This window comes from Eschrichtius robustus, chromosome 20 (genome assembly GCF_028021215.1).
Source record: "Eschrichtius robustus isolate mEscRob2 chromosome 20, mEscRob2.pri, whole genome shotgun sequence".
Taxonomy (NCBI): Eukaryota; Metazoa; Chordata; class Mammalia; order Artiodactyla; family Eschrichtiidae; genus Eschrichtius; species Eschrichtius robustus.
The window spans coordinates 61,291,801-61,309,830 of record NC_090843.1 but is presented as its reverse complement, the minus strand read 5'-3'; the positions used below and the strand labels follow the sequence as shown (position 1 = coordinate 61,309,830).

The 18,030-nt window shown below is 47.7% G+C and overlaps 2 protein-coding genes and 1 pseudogene across 2 annotated transcripts in view; all 3 read right to left on the bottom strand.

Moving 5' to 3' along the window:
• The window catches only part of DNAH9 (dynein axonemal heavy chain 9), a 303,311-nt gene that overhangs the window by 18,696 nt on the left and 266,585 nt on the right, over positions 1-18,030 (bottom strand). The window contains exons 62-64 of the mRNA XM_068529609.1: positions 8,372-8,499; positions 5,598-5,825; positions 731-922 (exon numbers count right to left, since the gene is read on the bottom strand). Coding sequence (XP_068385710.1) covers positions 731-922; positions 5,598-5,825; positions 8,372-8,499 — 548 coding nt within the window. The remainder of the gene's footprint in view (positions 1-730; positions 923-5,597; positions 5,826-8,371; positions 8,500-18,030) is intronic.
• LOC137755128 (nucleophosmin pseudogene) lies at positions 10,688-11,988 on the bottom strand (annotated as a pseudogene).
• On the bottom strand, positions 14,877-16,061 carry LOC137755329 (small ubiquitin-related modifier 1). The gene has a single exon (XM_068531444.1). The coding sequence runs from the start codon at positions 15,936-15,938 to the stop codon at positions 15,633-15,635; it is 306 nt and encodes a 101-aa protein (XP_068387545.1). The 5' UTR covers positions 15,939-16,061; the 3' UTR covers positions 14,877-15,632.

Genomic DNA, 18,030 nt, shown 5'->3' with positions numbered 1-18,030 from the left:
TGGAAGCCACCTGGAGAAAGCCTCGTGGCCGCGGCAGGTGAAGGGTTGGTGTGCTGCGTGGTGGGCTTCCCAGGACCCTGGAACCGGAGGCAGAGGCACTGCTTCTGGGCTGGCTTCACTGTCCCCCAAAGGATGCTGTGTTTGGTCCATGAACCAGAAAAGCCTTATGGTGTAAACATCCCCTTAACTGGAAGAGTGTGGATTGTTAGTGTGTCTTGTAGGATGGAGACATCAGACAGAGAAGAAAGGACACGAGGTGTAGCCAGAGTTTAGCTTCTTTAAGTTCCGCCAGACCGTGCTTACACAAGGAGCTGCGCGCACCACGAGAAGGTCTGCCTTGGCGAGTTAAATTGGGAGTTTGTATCAGGTGAGTGTGGGGTCTCTTCCTGCCGATCACCGCCCCCTGCAACGCTGGGAGCACACGGGGTGGTCTGGGGGGCCCTGAGACTGACACCAACGGGGCGGCTCACCCCAGGCGTGAGGCACTAACTGGGCGTCCTGAGCTTTCTTGGCCGCCCCCCCCGCCCCCCCCCCCCCGCTGGGTGGTACTCACCCCTCAGCCTCACACTGGCCCTGGGGTTGCCCCTGTGGTAAACTTGCACTTGCTCACGCCCCTTGGGGAGGGTGTAGACCTGCCCCGGTGAGCACGCCCCTTTCTGGCCGTGCTGATGCCACATCATCCTTCTCAGAGGTGCCCTCCCGAGCCACCCCGCGCCGCCGGAAACGTTACCTTCACGTTGGCCTCCAGGAAGTTGTAGAGCACGTTCACAGAGATGGTGAGGTCCCCAGTGCTGAAGGGGTAGGAGCGATTCCACCCCTGGGGCCCAAACTTTCTTCTTTCTGCCACCACGGCGTGAAAGTAACAAAGCGCAAAGAGGATGCTCTTAAACTCTGTCTCCCGGGAACACAGCTCCAGGGTGTCCTGAAAGGAGATGTTGCTCGGTGTTAGCACAGAGCTGTCGTGGTGCAGGGCAGGCCATGCTGTGGGTTAGGATGGCAGGGCTGCTGTGTTCCCGTGAGGGTTTGAGCTCCAGCAGGACTGTGGGTTGCTTTGTGGACAGGCATGGAATCGGGTTTGAGGGGACCTTGCAGAGGGGCCGGGTTTTAGTTTAGCATCAGAGCTAAGGTTTAGATTCAGCTTGTAACGGGGTTTGGTTTACAGTTCAAGTTCCCACACATGCCTGTGCTAATGAGGTTCCCAAGCACAGCTAACGGAAGAAGCGGTGGCGGCCAGGGGAGCATCGTGTTTGTCCTGTTAATGGCACTCTGCGCTGGGAGGTGGGAGGGGACCCCCACAGCATCAGCTCTCATTTCCCTCCTTCCTGCCATGTTTTTCTTGCCCATTACGGAATCTTAGTCGGTGTAATTACTGCCTGTGTGACTGAAGAATCCACGGCTCATCTGCTGGGGGAGCTGCGGGAAGCGGGGCGGGGGTGGGAGTCAGAGCCACAAGAGACTGAGGGGTGCCGTGCCTTGCCCTTCACATCCGAATGTCTCCTCTGAAGCAGAGCAGGGGTGATCGGACGTGTAGCTGAAGAAGCAAGACCTCCTAGGGGTCCCGACTGCAAAGCATAAGGCGGGGGAGACGGCGCGGCTCATGCAGAGAGGATGAAAGACGGGACAGATGGAAGAAAAGGGGAGCAAAAGAGAGTCCAGAGGAAGCCAGTGGAGTTGCGCTTAGACTTTAAGGGGGATGGTGATGATGGTGGGGAGGGGAAAGCCTGCATTTTGAAGAGCCCTTAGGACAAGAGCCCTGGATTCTTTGGAATTAAGCATGTCCTCTGAGTGAGCTCCTCTCTGTTCAGGAAGGAGCGAGATGTTGCAGGTAGAGCCCACGAGAGGCACTGTGAAAGCTCACACAAGCTGGACTGAGTTCAGCCTTGGCATTTCTTCTAAGAAGTGGCCCTTAGACTTTGCTTACATGGGGAGGAGAAGCAGAGGAGGCAAGAGAGATTAAGCTTCTGGTAGGTCTGATTTTTTCCATGGAGAACCCGTGACACAGTCTCCCTGTCTTCTGGATATGTGGGGGTCACTCTGGTGCCTTGGTTGGGTACCATATTGCCTTGAAGGTACGGATGTGAAAGGTCAGAGGTGGGACAGAGGACAAAGTCGCTGCCTCGTGCAAGCAAGAACGTAATAGCTGCTTTTTGGGCAGCGCTGCTCTCTGCAGACATGTAGGGTGTTTCCTGTGTTACCTCTGACACGTGGAAAATCGAGTCCTGCTGAAAAATGCCTTTAAGCCGACAGACAAGAAGCCACACTTGCTGAAGCTGGTTGACAGTGTATACTCACATGAAGGTCAGAGAGAAATAATCACCCCTGAATGGCACAGGGGTCAGCGAAGCAGTGATAAAAAGAGCTCAGTTCTGCAATTTGTCCCGTAAACGGTTAAACTAGGGCTCTGAAGGCACAGAGTGAATCATAGGGCGTATAAACCAGGCCACTGTTCCAGGGCACTTGTAAATGCAGAAGGAAACAATTAAAACTCTTGTGAACAACGAATCCACTCATAAATCTATCCCTTGTCCTCAGAATGAGTTACTGAAGAGGGCTATAAGTGGCCCAAACACCAACAGTTGTGGAAGGGACGTTCCAGGAAAAGCCAGCCTCTCTTGGGATATATTTCCCAGTTGCTTGATAACCAAGACTGTCAGACTAGACTAGGCTTGCAGGGGGTTAAGCCCAAGGTCGAGGGCCCATGGGGAGGCTGAGAAGATGAAGCCGGGTGTAGCTGTAGATGACAATAATCCCCCCAAGGCACAGTTTTATAATATTAATTATTAGAAGCTATACCATGTGAAGCAGCTACTGCTCCCTTCCCTGGCTCTGTCCAGGACCCTCAAGGCAGGAGAGCTGGGGACTCCCTACCACTGTACCCTTCAGGAGAGCAGGCTAACTGCACCCTAATGTCTTCCTCCCTCCCCAACTTCAAAAAAAATTATGGTAAAATATACATATCATAAAAGTTACCATCTTTTTTAAAAATTATTATTATTTTTTTTTAATTTTTAATTTTATTTATTTATTTATTTATGGCTGTGTTGGGTCTTCGTTTCTGTGCGAGGGCTTTCTCTAATTGCGGCAAGTGGGGGCCACTCTTCATCGGGGTGCGCAGGCCTCTCACTATCGTGGCCTCTCTTGTTGCGGAGCACAGGCTCCAGACGCGCAGGCTCAGTAATTGTGGCTCACGGGCCTAGTTGCTCCGCGGCATGTGGGATCTTCCCAGACCAGGGCTCGAACCCGTGTCCCCTGCATTGGCAGGCAGATTCTCAACCACTGCGCCACCAGGGAAGCCCCTAAAAGTTACCATCTTAACCTTTCTTAAGTCTGCAACTCAGTGGCGTTACATGCATTCACATTGTTGTGCTACTCAATGCCTTTTTTTGTTTTTTTTCCTTTTTTCTGGTGAGTAGCAGTTGAAAAGATTCTTCCACTGAATTGTATTGAGACATGATTCACATGACACACGTTTCGTCTAGTTAAGGTATACACTTCCATGGTTTTAGCATATTCACAGGGTTGTGTGATCATCACCACAGTCTAGTTTTAGACTATTTAATCACCCTGAAAAGAAACCACATACACATTCATTGTCACTCTCCACTCCCCCACGTTCCCAGCCCCGGGCAATCCCTAATCTGCTTTCTGTCTCTACAGATCTGCCTATTCTGGACATTTCAGATAAATAGGGGCATACAATATGAGAACTTTTGTGTCTGGCTGCTTTCATTTAGCATAATGTTTTCAAGGTTTACCCATGTTATAGCATGTATCAGTGCTTTGTTTTTATTGCCAGATACCATTCCAGTGTATGGATTCACCATCTTTTGTTTATCCACCCATCAGTTGAGCTATGGTCCCAATGCCTTTTCAGGGCAAAAATGTCTTTGCCTGGAACCAGCTACAACCTCCTGTAAAGAAGTCTGTAGATTTCAAAGTTAAGAATGTCTATTTCCCCTACATGGAATATAAAATTTAGAAAATTGAGAAGTTTTGACCTCTGGTACAGAGTACCTAGAAGTCAAGACCTATTTAGGAAAAAATAAAAAAGAAGAAAATGCCCTCGGACAAAAAAGCACCTTGCCTTCTGCACATGTTGCAATGGGAAGGTATTCTGTAGGAAAAATGGCAAGCTAAAATATCCGGGGTCTCCTGGTAATGTTCCCCTGTTCTCTACTCCAGATTATGTGGGAGTTTTGGAGCTGGGTTGGAAAGGTGAGTGGAAGAGGAGGGGCTGGATAAGTTTCGCTTCTCAGATCCCGGGGAAGCTTCCCTGCAAGTTGGCCTTTGCTCTGCTGCTACGAGGGTATCAAACAGTCAGTGAAATCTCCTGAGACTCGGCTGACACATGGTCTTCATCTCATTTTACCTTCAATCCCAAAGGGCTGCTGCCCCTGGTGCTTTACGTTGGGCTCGCTAGAATGGCTGTCCTGCTGGACGGCCTGTTTCAGCCTACCTAGATGACCTATCTGGGGCTTGTGGTGAGCTTGAGCATGGGTTCCGTGAAGCTAGAGACCCGCTGGTGTTATGACAGGATGACGTCGGGAAGGACCCATCCTAGGACCCTGCCATTGGACTCCACCAAGGCCAGAGTGGCAGATGGACGTTAGGTGGGCCCTGTGGCCCCCATCCTCCTGGTGTTCATACCTTTGCACACTCCCTTTCCCAGAAGGGTGGAACTCCCCAAAGAAGAAGCGACCAGAAAGGATGCCTTCCTGAGAAGATGCAAGAGGCCTGAGCTGCAGACTTGGCAAGCGCTCCTTTATACACAGGTATATAAAGCGGTACTGTATATACCCATGGGCCTGGCCTTGGCTTTAAAAAAATACTCCACTACACGAGTCTTGGAGTTCCCAGTAACAGAGATTCCAGTCATGTAGTAGCCTGCGTTTGAACCCTATGCCTGGATAGTCCAAGTCTCACTAGCACAGTGTTCTCCAAGTCGACTGTTGGATAGAATCCCCTGGAGGGCTCCTTAGAGCCCAGAGGCCTGGGCCCCACCCCAGAGTGTCTGATTCACTTGGTCTAGGGTGGAGCCTGAGAATTTGCATCCCTACCAAGTGCCCAGGTGATGCTGCTGACGCTGGTCTGGAGGCCCCGCTTTGTGAGTCTAACACGCGGTTGCATTCCAGTCCAGATCCCCACCACCTGCTGCCTGGATTATCTGAACCCTTGATACTCGAGATTCATGCAGACGTCATCTGAACAAGAGCGTCAGCCCCCTGCTTGAAGACGGTGTGTTTAGCTCATAAGTGTGTGACCAGTGCACCACATCAATTAGATGTACAGCACTCTGTCCTTCTCCATCTTGGAGCATTCAGTTAGCCTGTAGATGTGCAGAAAGCTCCCCTACACCTCTTGCCAAAGAAACACCCTAAGCTTGGCTCCCCCAGGTGTATCTGGGAATGGAGAGCTGCACTCGGCGGGCACTGGCTGGAGGTCACTTGCAGAGGGGACGCATTTCGCCCACGCCGGGCACTGCTCCACAGTCCAGTCGGTCCCCCACCCCACCCCAGCTGCGTGCTACTCTCCCACCCGGGGAACCTGCTCTTTGTGAGGCGGGGCACTCTTCTCCCCTCCCTCCCAGGGCCCCCTACCTGAGTGAAGTTGTCCAGGGCCTTGTGCAGGTTGGCGTGCATGCCCGTGGGAGGCTCGTTGGTGATCTTAACGGAGTTCTCCAGGATGCCCTGGGGGATGACGTGGCCCTCAGTGGAGGGCGCGGGCTCCGCACTGATGAAGACCCTGAACTCTGGGTGGCTCTTCTCACTGTGCTCCTCCAGCTTCTTCTCCAGGGTACGGAGCCACTTGGCCACCAGGTGGATGTTCTGGGGGGAAGGAAGGACCCCTTGATTACAGGCATCTGCTTAAACAATTATCAGGAAGGCAGCTTGAGGAGGGACCTGGCCTTACTTTCAAATAAATCACATCCCAGCATGAGTCTTGGGGTTCCCAGTAATGGGGACCCCTTGTATCCTGCAATTCAATCCTTTCCCTCGGTGTCCTAAGTCTCTCTAGCACAGGGATCTCAAACTTGACCAGGCATCGGGATCCCCTGGAGGGCTTGTTGAAATAAAGATTCTCGGGCCTCATCCCAGAGTGGTTGATGCAGGTGGTCCAGGGTGGGGCCTGAGGGCTTGCATTTCTAACAAGTTCTTGGGTGATGCCGCAGCTGCTGCTGGTCTGGGGGCCACACTTCAAGGGTCTAATGTGTGGCTACATTCCAAATCCAGATCCCCATATCTGACACCTGGATTTTTTTGAGCCTTTGATCAAAAGTGGGGCCCATGGATCAGCAATGTTGGCCTTACCTGGAAGCCAGTTAGAAATGCAGACTCAGACTTACTGAATTAGTGGATTTTAATAAGATCCTCCAGTGATTTGTATGCATGTTAAGACTTGAAAAGCACTGATTTAAACTCCTTCTAGCTAGCTTTCCTTCCTCCCCTGCCCCTCTCGAAACCATTCTGCTAATTGTTGCCAAACTTATCTTCCTAAAACACACTGAGACACTGCCGCTCCCAGACAGGGAAAGCTCCTACTACAAGCCCAAGCTCCTCTGTCTGGTCTTTAAGCCCTTCTCCTCCCCCCACAAAATCCCTTTCTGTCTGTCTGTCTGTGTAAAACGACATTTATTTCTTAGCACTACCTTGCAGCATGCACTTTTCACTCTAGCAAGGATAGTCACTTTGCTTCATTGCAATATGTTTCATTATGATGGATAGATAAAAGCTCCTTGATACATATTTGAGGAAGCCTGCTTGCAGAGCCTTAAATACACAGATCGGCACAGAGCACAGTGCTTGGGCCACAGCAATCTGGTCTCTGAGTGCTACTTTCTCTTCCATGAAAAGAGAAATAACAATAATATTTTCCATACTTATTTCCCAGGGTTGCTGCAAATAACCAAAGGTAATGGATTTGAAAGGGCTTTGTATACTGTGAAATGCTATGCAAGAGTTAGTAGCGATTGCTGAAATGAAACTTTGTTAAATGAAAGAAGTCAGTTGTCATCACTCTATGGGAGCGGAGAGTTTGCTGGCTGCCTGGAGAGCCAGGGCGCGATGAGACAGGCAGCACCACTGGCCCACAGTGAGACACCCTGCCACTCCTTCAGGAATCCCAGCTTCTGAGTTTCATCCTGGAGGTCTCTCAGAAACCACATCAGGGCAGCCGGTAGGTACCAGGGGGAGGAAACGCTCTCTGCTCACTATCTGGGGGGGCTGGGTTCCTGAAGGTGCTAGTGCCCAGAAAGGCGTCTCTTTGGCAAATGAGCCTGAGACAGTTGGGGAGGTCACACCCTCCCAGCACCAAGCTGATCCAGTGGGAGGAAGCAGGAACCCCACTGTCATTCTCTTTTCTCCTTAGATTCCCACTGTTTCTGGAAAAGCGTCCCAGGGAATAGCAGATCCCTCTGCTGCTAGGCTCCAAATAAATAATGGGATAATTAAGGATGAAAACCCAACAGCATGAAGTGTACAGTGAGTCATCAGGAGACAGAGGAAGTTCTCGGTAATCAAAGCCAGACGGGAGGGGAGGGACTGGCTTTTCCATGTGTCCTTCCTTCCCTGATTTCTTCATTGATTCTTTTACCCCACAGGCTTTGGTTGAGTGTCTCCTGTGTTCACGGTAGTGTGCCGGGTGCCAAAGGTAAATAAGGAATGTCTCTTTCCCCAAGAAAATGCAGTGAAGGACACAGCCATAGCGTAAGTGGTTTCCACGTAGCCACGGGTGCCCTCCCAGAGGTGGCTGCGGGAGAAGAGAGGAGTCAGCCGCTCGCTCTGTGCCCGACAGCCCCAGGATCCATGCAAGCTGCATAAACGGGAACAAGTGGACAGGCCGTGATTCGGGAGGGGTGGCCTTTACTTCTTGTACATGTTTAGTGAAACATGTACAAGAAGTGCTGTAGGTATTCCTACGACAGTAGGTGTTCCAGATTCCCGAGCCCAGCATGAACTCTCAGTGAAGAGGCTCAGTCCTGGTTACGCGTGTGGCGTTCTAGTCACGCGTGTAATGAAGAGCCTGTGACACGTGACACGCGGAAAGGCAGAGCAGAGGAGAGCTCCACGGAACGCCTGGGACGAGATCAGCTGCCGCCGCTGGATCCGGCCTCCAGCTGAGCGCCGGCCTCCTGAGCATGCAGCGCTGTGAGAACAGGCCTCCTTCTGGATGGGGTGCCAGTGAAACCAGAGAGAGCGGGGGGTGAGGGAGAGTACTGAGGGTGGGGTGAGGGGCAGAACCCACGGGGCGGGACTGCAGGGAGAAGACTGGGAGGTCAGGGACGAGGGCACGGAAGGAAAGGCGGCCCAGGGCCTGCGGGGGTTGAGCCAGGGACGGGGTCAAGAGTGACCCCAGCAGGGCAGAGGGGGCGTACCTGCAAAACAACCCAGTGGCCTTTCTCGGCAGCCAGGTCCAGCACAGCCTCGGCCACCACCTGCTGTCCTTGGCCCAAAGACACGTTGTGAAAGTTCCGGTTGTTGAAGGTATATCCGAGTTTTTTACCTAAAAGGGGCAGGGAGTGGTCATTATTGCCGCTAATGCCACTGAGTGTCCACGAGGAAGTGCACACCTCCGCGCGGCGCCCCCATCGCAGGCTGCGGGAAGCCGTGCACCCCGACCTCACACACGGACCCTCTTCCTTCACGGGGCGGGGCTGCTGCGTCTTCCAGCTTTTTGTTCCCAAAGAGAAGGAAGCACTTGTCTAGACAAAATGCTTCACCCCTCCCTCCTCACTTAATCCCTGCCAACTAAAAACTGGCACTTGCCATCTGCCTGTACAAGGATTAAGTCACTAGCTACTGTAGCCGCTGACCTTCAACGCCCTATGAAAGGAGTTCAGGGTAGAGACCAGGAATGAGGCGCTCTGTGCTCTGGGAAGAACTGGCAGAACAGGCCTTCAGATAGTTAGACATTCTCAGGAGAGGATTTCACGAGCCCAGTTCTTACGCGTCCTCACATCTAGAAAAGCACTCCAGCCCTTCATGGTGACGTCCGCTCTTCTGCCAACACGTGTGCCTGACTGCCTGCCCCCCCTTCACCAAAACCACATGCATACTGACCCCCCCCCCCCACTTCCCTGGAGCAGCCCCTCGGAGCTCTCCGAGTTGCTGTCTCCCGGGCTACAGTCCTCATTTTGCCCCCAGTAAAACTTAACTCACACCTCTCACATCGTGCTTGTTTTTCAGTTGGCATCCCCGAGAGCGGGCACATGTGCTGCTGCCCTTCTGTGAAGCCTCCACTTGAAGGCCAGGCATTGGGCCTCCATCCTAGACAGGGAAAGGCTCAAAGAGTAGCAAGCGTGTGGGCGTGGCCAGGTCTAACGTGCTTTGTCCTCTGAACATATTAATAATAATATATATTTTCCCTGGAAGCTTACTGGGAGGTGAGGCCAAGGTGAGCTTACTGGGAGGTGAGGCCAATAATAATATATATTTTCCCTGGAAGCTTACTGGGAGGTGAGGCCAAGCTTACTCGGGTAGTTTGGCTTCCTGTACTTTATGCCATACGAACCTCTTCCCTGTTATTCCCACCACATAGAACCTTTACTCTCGTCTAATTCACGAACTAGAGTGAAGAGAGGCAAGAGGCCAGCCAAGAAGGGGCTTGGCTGCGTAGGTGTGAATGCTTGTATCTCACTGTCGGGAATGGAGTAAGGGAAGGGCCACGCAAACGCACATGTCACAGCTGGGTCACCGGAGCAAGGCTGATGCTCAAGAGTTGCTCTGCAAGCCCAAGACAGACTTCACACAAAGAAATGACCTTAATATAGGCAGCCAATTCTGCTTGGACACCAGCTATTCACCCAACCCAATAAAGTTTAGAGAAATTACATAATATTCTTTAGACAAAAGGATCAAAAAATGTGTAATACCATGAAGGAATCATCGAGCAATTTTTCGAAGCAGGTAAGGTGCACAAGAGAAAAGAGGAGAAATTTAAAAGAGAAAAAGAATAAAAGTCTGTACTTAACAAATTTAGTTTCAGGGGAACTGAAATTGAAGTTGCAGTTTGATACTTGTGCAAGAAAATTTAAAGAACACTGTCAATACTGGATGTGTCTTTAAAGCACTAAAAAAAAACTATAGTGTGTTCTTTAACTGTACAAGACCAAACAAGATGATGACTTTTTGTAGTGAGGAATAGTTATTACAGATTCAACTGAGATGAACCCAAGAAATACCCTTATTAAACTCTATAAATCCTAGCTGGCAATAGATTTGATGTCAGCTTTAGAGCCAAGAATATGAACAACTTATTCCAGAGAAAAATAACAGGATAAAGGTGCTGGGATTATTAGATAGCCTCGGTGACATTTCCGCACACAAAGACCCTACTTCTTTTCTTTGTTCACAAACAAAGGGTACAGGAAAAGAGGGCTTAGCTAAAGATTAGTTCCAATTCCATGTGCTATGGCTTCCACGCCCCCACCCCCCTGCCTTCAGCTCCTCTTTCCCTTTCGGATCTTCCTTCCAGCGCCCCGTATGGTGGTGTCACCAGGAGCCGGGCCGCACTGTGAACCTCCCTGAGCATCTTGGCGGCCGTCCCTCCACGAGCTCCAGTCTCTCTGAGGACACTACAGCATCCATGGCCCTCCGCCTAGCTCCACATACCCCTGGGGCTGGGAGGAAGGGGAACATCCTTCTAGCCTTGTCTTGTTACTTGCAGGCTATTTCTTCTCCACTCTTTTTTTTTTTTTTTTTACTGTATTAAAATACTGAGTTTATTTCACATGTATATTTTTGTCTCCCCACCATTTCCATTTGTCTGACCACCACTACTACTATGTCCTATCATAACATTCCATACATACTTAAAACCAAGCAAAGGGTGGAGTTCCAACTTTAAAAACTAAACAGGCATTTTGGACAACACATTCTTGGCAATGGAACCTGGACAACATTTATCAGACACGGTAGGGAAAGTTCTCACTCTGCATTATAAAAAGGACAGCCAGATATCAACTGTTACAGAAATGAAATAAGACGGAAAATTTTAACAAACTGTTTAAACTATTTTCTTAAAGAGACTTCCTCCACTGCCAGAGATCTTGAATAGCCTCCTGGTCAGTCATCCGGAAACAATTCTTCACATAATTGATGAATTTGGCTTCCACTTTGGGAAGGGAACCACCTTTTTCTATACTTGCTTGCATTTTTGCTTTAATGTCTTCTACAGAGCTAGGTCCTTTTGGTGTTTTAGGAGTTTTTTCCTGTTTTTTGAAGGATTCTTGACCTTTTGATCTTGGTGTTGATGGTTTTGAGTCTTTTCCATTCTGGTTTGATTTTTGTGCATTTTTGGCTGGAGTATCTCGTACAGATTTCTTTACTGGAGCTTTTTCTTCAGCTTCCTCATCATCAAAGTCATCATCATCATCATCTTCATCATCATCGTTGTCGTCATCATCATCATCATCATCTTCATCAGCAGCAAGTTTTACTTTTTTCTGTGGAACCTTGCTACCACTTCCAGGGGCAGAACGCTTTCCAGATATACTTAGGAGTTTCACATCCTCCTCCTCTTCATCTTCTGACTCTGCATCTTCCTCCACAGCTACTAAGTGCTGTCCACTAATATGCACAGGCCCTGAACCACACTTCAACCGTAAGACCACAGGTTGTGTTATTTCAAAGCCCCCAAGGGAAACCGTTGGCTGCACAGACATTTTCTAAGTTGCCAGTGTTACTTTAATTGGACTGCCTTCATAATTCATCGCCTGTGCTTCGACCATGTGCAATTCATCCTTTGCGCCAGCCCCTAAACTGACCGTTCTTAAAGATAACTGGTGCTCATTTTCATCATTATCCACCTTAAAGTGATAATCTTTGTCGGCCTTTAGTTCACAACCGAAAAGATAGTTCTGGGGCCTCAGTGGGCTCATGTCCATGTCCATCGAATCTTCCATGGGTTGGTGGCACGCACTTCGGTAGGAGAGAAAGTGGACGGAGATAAAAGACTACCGTTCGAAAGAACAGTCGCGCAGGACGGAATCAGACCAGGGACTCTTCTCCACTCTTGTATGAAAAACCTTTCATGTGCTCTCTTCTTTTTTTTTTTAATTTAATTTAATTTTTATTTATTTATTTGTTTACTTATTTATTTTAACATCTTTATTGGAGTATAATTGCTTTACAATGGTGTGTTAGTTTCTGCTTTATAACAAAGTGAATCAGTTACACATATACATATGTTCCCATATCTCTTCCCTCTTGCGCCTCCCTCCCTCCCACCCTCCCTATCCCACCCCTCTAGGTGGTCACAAAGCACCAAGCTGATCTCCCTGTGCTATGCGGCTGCTTCCCACCAGCTATCTATTTTACATTTGGTAGTGTATATATGTCCATGCCACTCTCTCACTTTGTCACAGTTTACCCTTCCCCCTCCCCATATCCTCAAGTCCATTCTCTAGTAGGTCTGTGTCTTTATTCCCATCTTGCCCCTAGGTTCTTCATGACCTTTTTTTTTTTTCTTAGATTCCATATATATGTGTTAGCATACGCTGAGATATCATCTCACACCGGTCAGAATGGCCATCATCAAAAAATCTAGAAACAATAAATGCTGGAGAGGGTGTGGAGAAAAGGGAACCCTCTTGCACTGTTGGTGGGAATGTAAATTGATACAGCCACTATGGAGAGCAGTATGGAGGTTCCTTAAAAAACTAAAAATAGAACTACCATACGACCCAGCAATCCCACGACTGGGCATATACCCTGAGAAAACCATAATTCAAAAAGAGTCATGTACCAAAATGTTCATTGCAGCTCTATTTACAATAGCCAGGACATGGAAGCAACCTAAGTGTCCATCAAGAGATGAATGGATAAAGAAGATGGGGCACACATATACAATGGACTATTACTCAGCCATAAAAAGAAACGAAATTGAGTTATTTGTAGTGAGGTGGATGGACCTAGAGTCTGTCAGAGTGAAGTAAGTCAGAAAGAGAAAAACAAATACCGTATGCTAACACATGTGCTCTCTTCTAAAGCACATGCTAGTGGCTACATTGCTTGCTAACTTTTATGTTTTCTGCCTTCTATCAACTTCCCAGCAAGAGTCACTTTTATTAGGGGTTTTGGAACTTGGTTTAAAATATTCCATATTTTCTGTCTCATCATTATCTTGGTGAGCTTTAATGCCACTATGGATGACTCAGCCAACACCCAGCCTCATGCTTCCTCATCTTCAAAGAACTTCTTTCCATTTCTGTTTCCCATTCCCAGTGGCTGCACCGAGGCCTTGCTTATCCCTGCAAACTCTCCCACGTCGGACCCATCATTCTTTCGTATTTACTCACAACTCTAACTTCCTATTGTCCAGATGGCTCACTCTCGTACTCCCCCTCGCATATTATTCTATGTCAGCAAAACGTCCAGTCCGTTGGCTCCTCTGTTTTTTCTAACCCTCATCTTTACCTCCCTCTTATTTTAAGATGGACCCAATAAACCTTCATTTGAGCCATGATCTTATAAAATTCTTCCCTCCATTGCCCATTCTACGTCTGCATCCCCCAACTTTTGTAAAACCACAACCCTGGACAAGTCGAAGCGTTAATACAAGAGAAAAAATAACACACTGAGTGAATTGGTGCCACCACAAGCTGATGATTCTCAGTCTCGCGAGACTGCCTGGTAATCTTTCACGTCCAGAAGCTGGCTGTGTTGGCCATTCCCCTCTTCCTTTAAACTTCCCAATGGCTGCCCCGCTTCTTATGCTCAGCACTTTGCTTCACTCTCTACTGCTCCCTCTGCCCGACAAAACATCTGCCATCTGGTAGAACACCTTCCATTTACTGCCACTGAATCTGCCTCTGCACACATCCCTGTCCCGTCCCCATCCCTGCACAGCCCCCTCTCAGTGGAAGAGGTGCCCCCCGCCCCCAGCACACGAACAGACAGATGAGTGTCCCTCCACACAGAGCCTACACTCTGCCAGTCTGGAAGCTGCTCTGTAAAGACTGTACTTGCTCCCTCCTAGCCAACTTCAACTGATGCTTAAGGAAAAGAGAATGGAGTCAGGAACAATGAAAAAGAGGCTCTAAGCAAAGTGTTGATGATCTAGCTGCAAAGACACCGAATTGAAAACTGTTTCTTTGAACACACCTGGTAGCAGGCTGACAAAAATCTAAAGGAGCTCCTCCTTCTGACCAGCACATTGGAAAGAGGAAGAGGAGGCGGTGGAAGGCCAAAGTGGTAGATAAACGGAAACATTTTGTCAAAGCCAGGTAATTGGACAAAGGAGGATGGAGACCAAGCAAGATCATGCAAGAGTCAAGTCAAAGAAGGACCAGAGAAGGTGCCTTGTAAGGGTGGAAAGGGGAGGTCCTCTGTTGGGAGGGCCGAGGACGATGGTGTGCTTTGAAAGGATGTGACAAAAGGATGTAAAGGAAGGAGCAAACCGAGCTGCCTCAAAGAATAGACGCATCATCGTCGTCATTTTAATGCCGTACAATGCTACTGTACTTTTAATGTTTCAAAGCCTTTTCACATCTGAGATTTCATTTTTATCTTCACAGTAACCCTGGGAGGAAGGTATTAGGGGATGATTGGAAATGATGGGTGATTGCTTTTAGATGAAGCAAAAGCAAAAATAATCGTACAAATAAGAAAGTGTGGCTCATTCAGGAAGAAGTGATGAGAAGAGAGAGAAGGTAAAGGATTAATCTGCGAAGGCAAGAAGGAATGCTGTGCGGGTGGGTGGAAGTGGGTCCATGTTAAAACAGAGGCCAAGGAAAGTGGATGGAATTCTGTCCTCCTCCTCCTTCAAAATTGTTGAGGAAGGAAAATCTTGGAGGAGACTAAGAGGCACAAAACTGCCAGAAAAGCATAGATTCTTTAAAAAATTTTTATTTTTTATTTTTTTATTTTTTTTTACGGTTTTTACAAATATTTTGTTTATTTTAATGAAGCTGGTACAGACAATGTCCATTTAAAACCCATATCCCAGGCCAAAAAGTACAAATAAAGTCAAAAAGAGCAGCGTTCTGCTGTATACACTTCTGCATTAATAACTTTAACTGCTAATGAAAATTAGAACTTTTCTGGGATCTTCTGACAAGATTTTTCTTTCATCTTAAAATGCTTTCTCTTCAGTGAAGCCATCTTTGGAGTTAGTCATTATTTTCACCACCTCTGTCACCTTGACTCCAACCTGATATTCCTCTTCTTTTGGTCCAGACCCTCAGATTTTAAAAGTAGCTTCAAGTTAAGGAAAGGGCATTTTCCCACAGTTCAGTTCTCTGAAAAACTTCCATCTCCCACTGAGAGTCACAGTCCAGGAGCGAAGCGATCACATGCTAGAACTTCGGGGCCAATTGGAAAGTCATGAACACTCGCATTAGTCAACCTTATTTATCACAAGCCTGTAAATGCACAGTCCTGGAAAAGGCGGCCTCTCTGTGCACACACATAATTTTTAAAAAGGAGAGGGCGATATGAACGGGGCTGAGGTTTGATCACCAAAAATCAGCACAATGAAAACAAACAATAATGAATAATGGGCACTAGAATTCAAATTACCAGATGTTCTAAAGAGATGGGGTGCCAGTTTTCAATTCTGTTTTGAACACCACATTACAAAAGAACTATTTTTAAAAATAAAAAAGGATTAAGGGAAAAGAAAAAAAATAAAAATATCTAAATTGTTGAACGACCCCCTGTTTGTTCCTGATAAACTTCAATCACATCTTCTTCCTCCATTCCCAGTTCTTTTGGAGTGTGATTATCAGCAATTCTCTGACCTTCAAAGAGAAACCTGAGTGAATTCATGGGAACTCCCTGTCTTTGACAGTACGATTCTTTGAGTTTCTTGAGATGTGTTGTCATTTTCACTTTGAAGTGAATCTCACTGCTATCCTGTCCGATGACTTTGAGTTTAATATATTCTCCTTCCTTCTTATCCCCCAAGTCCTCGGTTGAAGGTTTTGCCTCCTGGTCAGACATGGTGACGGTGGTTTCCCCCGGGGTCTCCGCACAGCAGCGGCCTCGGGTAGGCAGAACCTCGCTCCGGGGTTTACAAATCCGTCTCTCTTCCCCACAGCACAACACCGCGGCTGGAGGGACTTCCGCTACCAAAAAATTTTTATTTTATATTGGAGTATAGTTGATTTACAATGTTGTGTTAGTTTCAGGTGTACAGCAAAGTGATTCAGTTATACATATACATATACCTATTCTTTTTCAGATTCTTAGAAAAGCACAGATTCTTAACCAAGTGTCAATGGATGAGCTTCAGAAGCTTAGAGAACTCCCAAAATCATATATAGAATTTTGTCTGTCTGTGGGTTCATGCACTTCGGGAGAAGGGCTGGAGTGAGGATGGGGGAACAAAATCTTTCATCTGACTCTCAGGGGTTCAAAACCCTGCCCAATATTAAGAACTGCCATGAAGAAACAAGGGGATAGAGAAATGAAGGCGGTAAGAGCATAGATCCCATACTCAATGGTGGGAAAGGATGCCAAGCTTTGTCTGCGTCTACATGGACTAAAACAGTGAACGGTCTGATGCACGGACTCTGCCCAAGCACAGAGACAGTAAGTTTCCTGAATAAGCGGGGGCCTAGGGGACATAGGGGAAAGTGAGTCAGTTACGTGGATTCCAAACCTGAGAATAGGAGTCCATCAGGCAGAATGATCAGATCCAAGATGTGGAGCACATGACGTCACCAGAGTATATGTTCTAAATGGGTGCGTGAGAAAACGAATCAAACCATCCAGAACGCAGAGGGGGAGGAAGAGGGAGAGAAAGAGGCTCAGGTGCCCAGGTAATCTCTAGCTGATGAACAGCAATATTGCCTCTGGTAGGGAAATATGCGTTAAGATGAAGCCAAGGGCAGGGCTGAGATGATGTATTCAGAGACAAATAACCAATACGGTTCAGGGACAGGTCAGCTTGCCTGAAATGACAGAAAGCTTCAAACTACATGATGGAATAATAGTTGGGGGTCAATTGGCAAAGAATAGTAGGAAATTGCTCATAAACAGGGTATATGAACGCTTCTGAAAAGGAAAATATTGAATAAAAATGAGGAGACTAGATTTGTCAGTATGAAAGGAATAAAACCTCCATGGGACAGAAAGAATACAGAATCTATGAAAAAGTGAAAGTCAGGAATAATGTAGCAATAACAACAGTTCTTATGCTCATTCATTCATCCGTTTGTTAATTCATTCAACCGATATTTACGGAGTACCTCTCTGTGCTGGTTATGCTTTTAGGCACTGGTAAGAAAATGATGAGCAAGGTGACACGGTCCTTGACCTCCAGGGTCTTAGTGACAGGCAGGTAGGCAAACGTAAGTTAAAATTGTAAAAGAAGGGTCTAATTGGAATTGTATTAAATGCTCTGAAGCAAATATATGTATAAGGGGGAACCAAATGGTCTTGTGCAGAGGTCAGGAGAAGCTCATCCTTGCAGGATTGGCAGGCATTGGACTGAAGAGCAGGGGAGAAGTATTTCAGGTAAAAGGAATTGCTTGAGAAGACGCCCTGGGCCAGGAGGGCTCATGATGGAGGACCTAAAAGAGCCATGTGGCCAGAGAAGTGTGAGTTTGAGGGAAGGTAAGATCCAAGGCTGGACAGAAAGGCCAGGCCGTGCAGGTCACAGAGACCATGTCTATAGTACTGGACATCACCTTGAGAACAGTGGGGAACCACTAGAGCGATTTAAGTGGGAGAGTGATAACAATCAGATCTGAGATTCAGCAAGATGAGTCTGGCTGTAAGAGCGGCAAAAATTGCAGGTGGGGGAGGAGAACCGGGATAAGTTAGGAGGCTATTGTGATAGTCCAGTGAGAGACTGTGGTGACTCAGAGGAGGGAGACACAATGAAACAATTAGACTCATTTGAAACACATTTAGAAGGTAGAATCAATAGGACTAGATGTGGTAGGTAGTGGAGGAGGGGTCTAGGGTGACTGATTCCCAGGTTTCTGGCATGAGCAACTTGCTGAATGGTGGTGATATTTACCAAAAATGATAGAATAAAATTTCCAGAGATAAAGAGAGGTGTGACTCTCCCACTTGAAAAGGCAGG

Coding starts and splice junctions, on each gene's coding strand:
- LOC137755329 (XM_068531444.1), bottom strand. CDS start 15,938: ATGTCTGACCAGGAGGCAAAACCTTCAACCGAGGACTTGGGGGATAAG.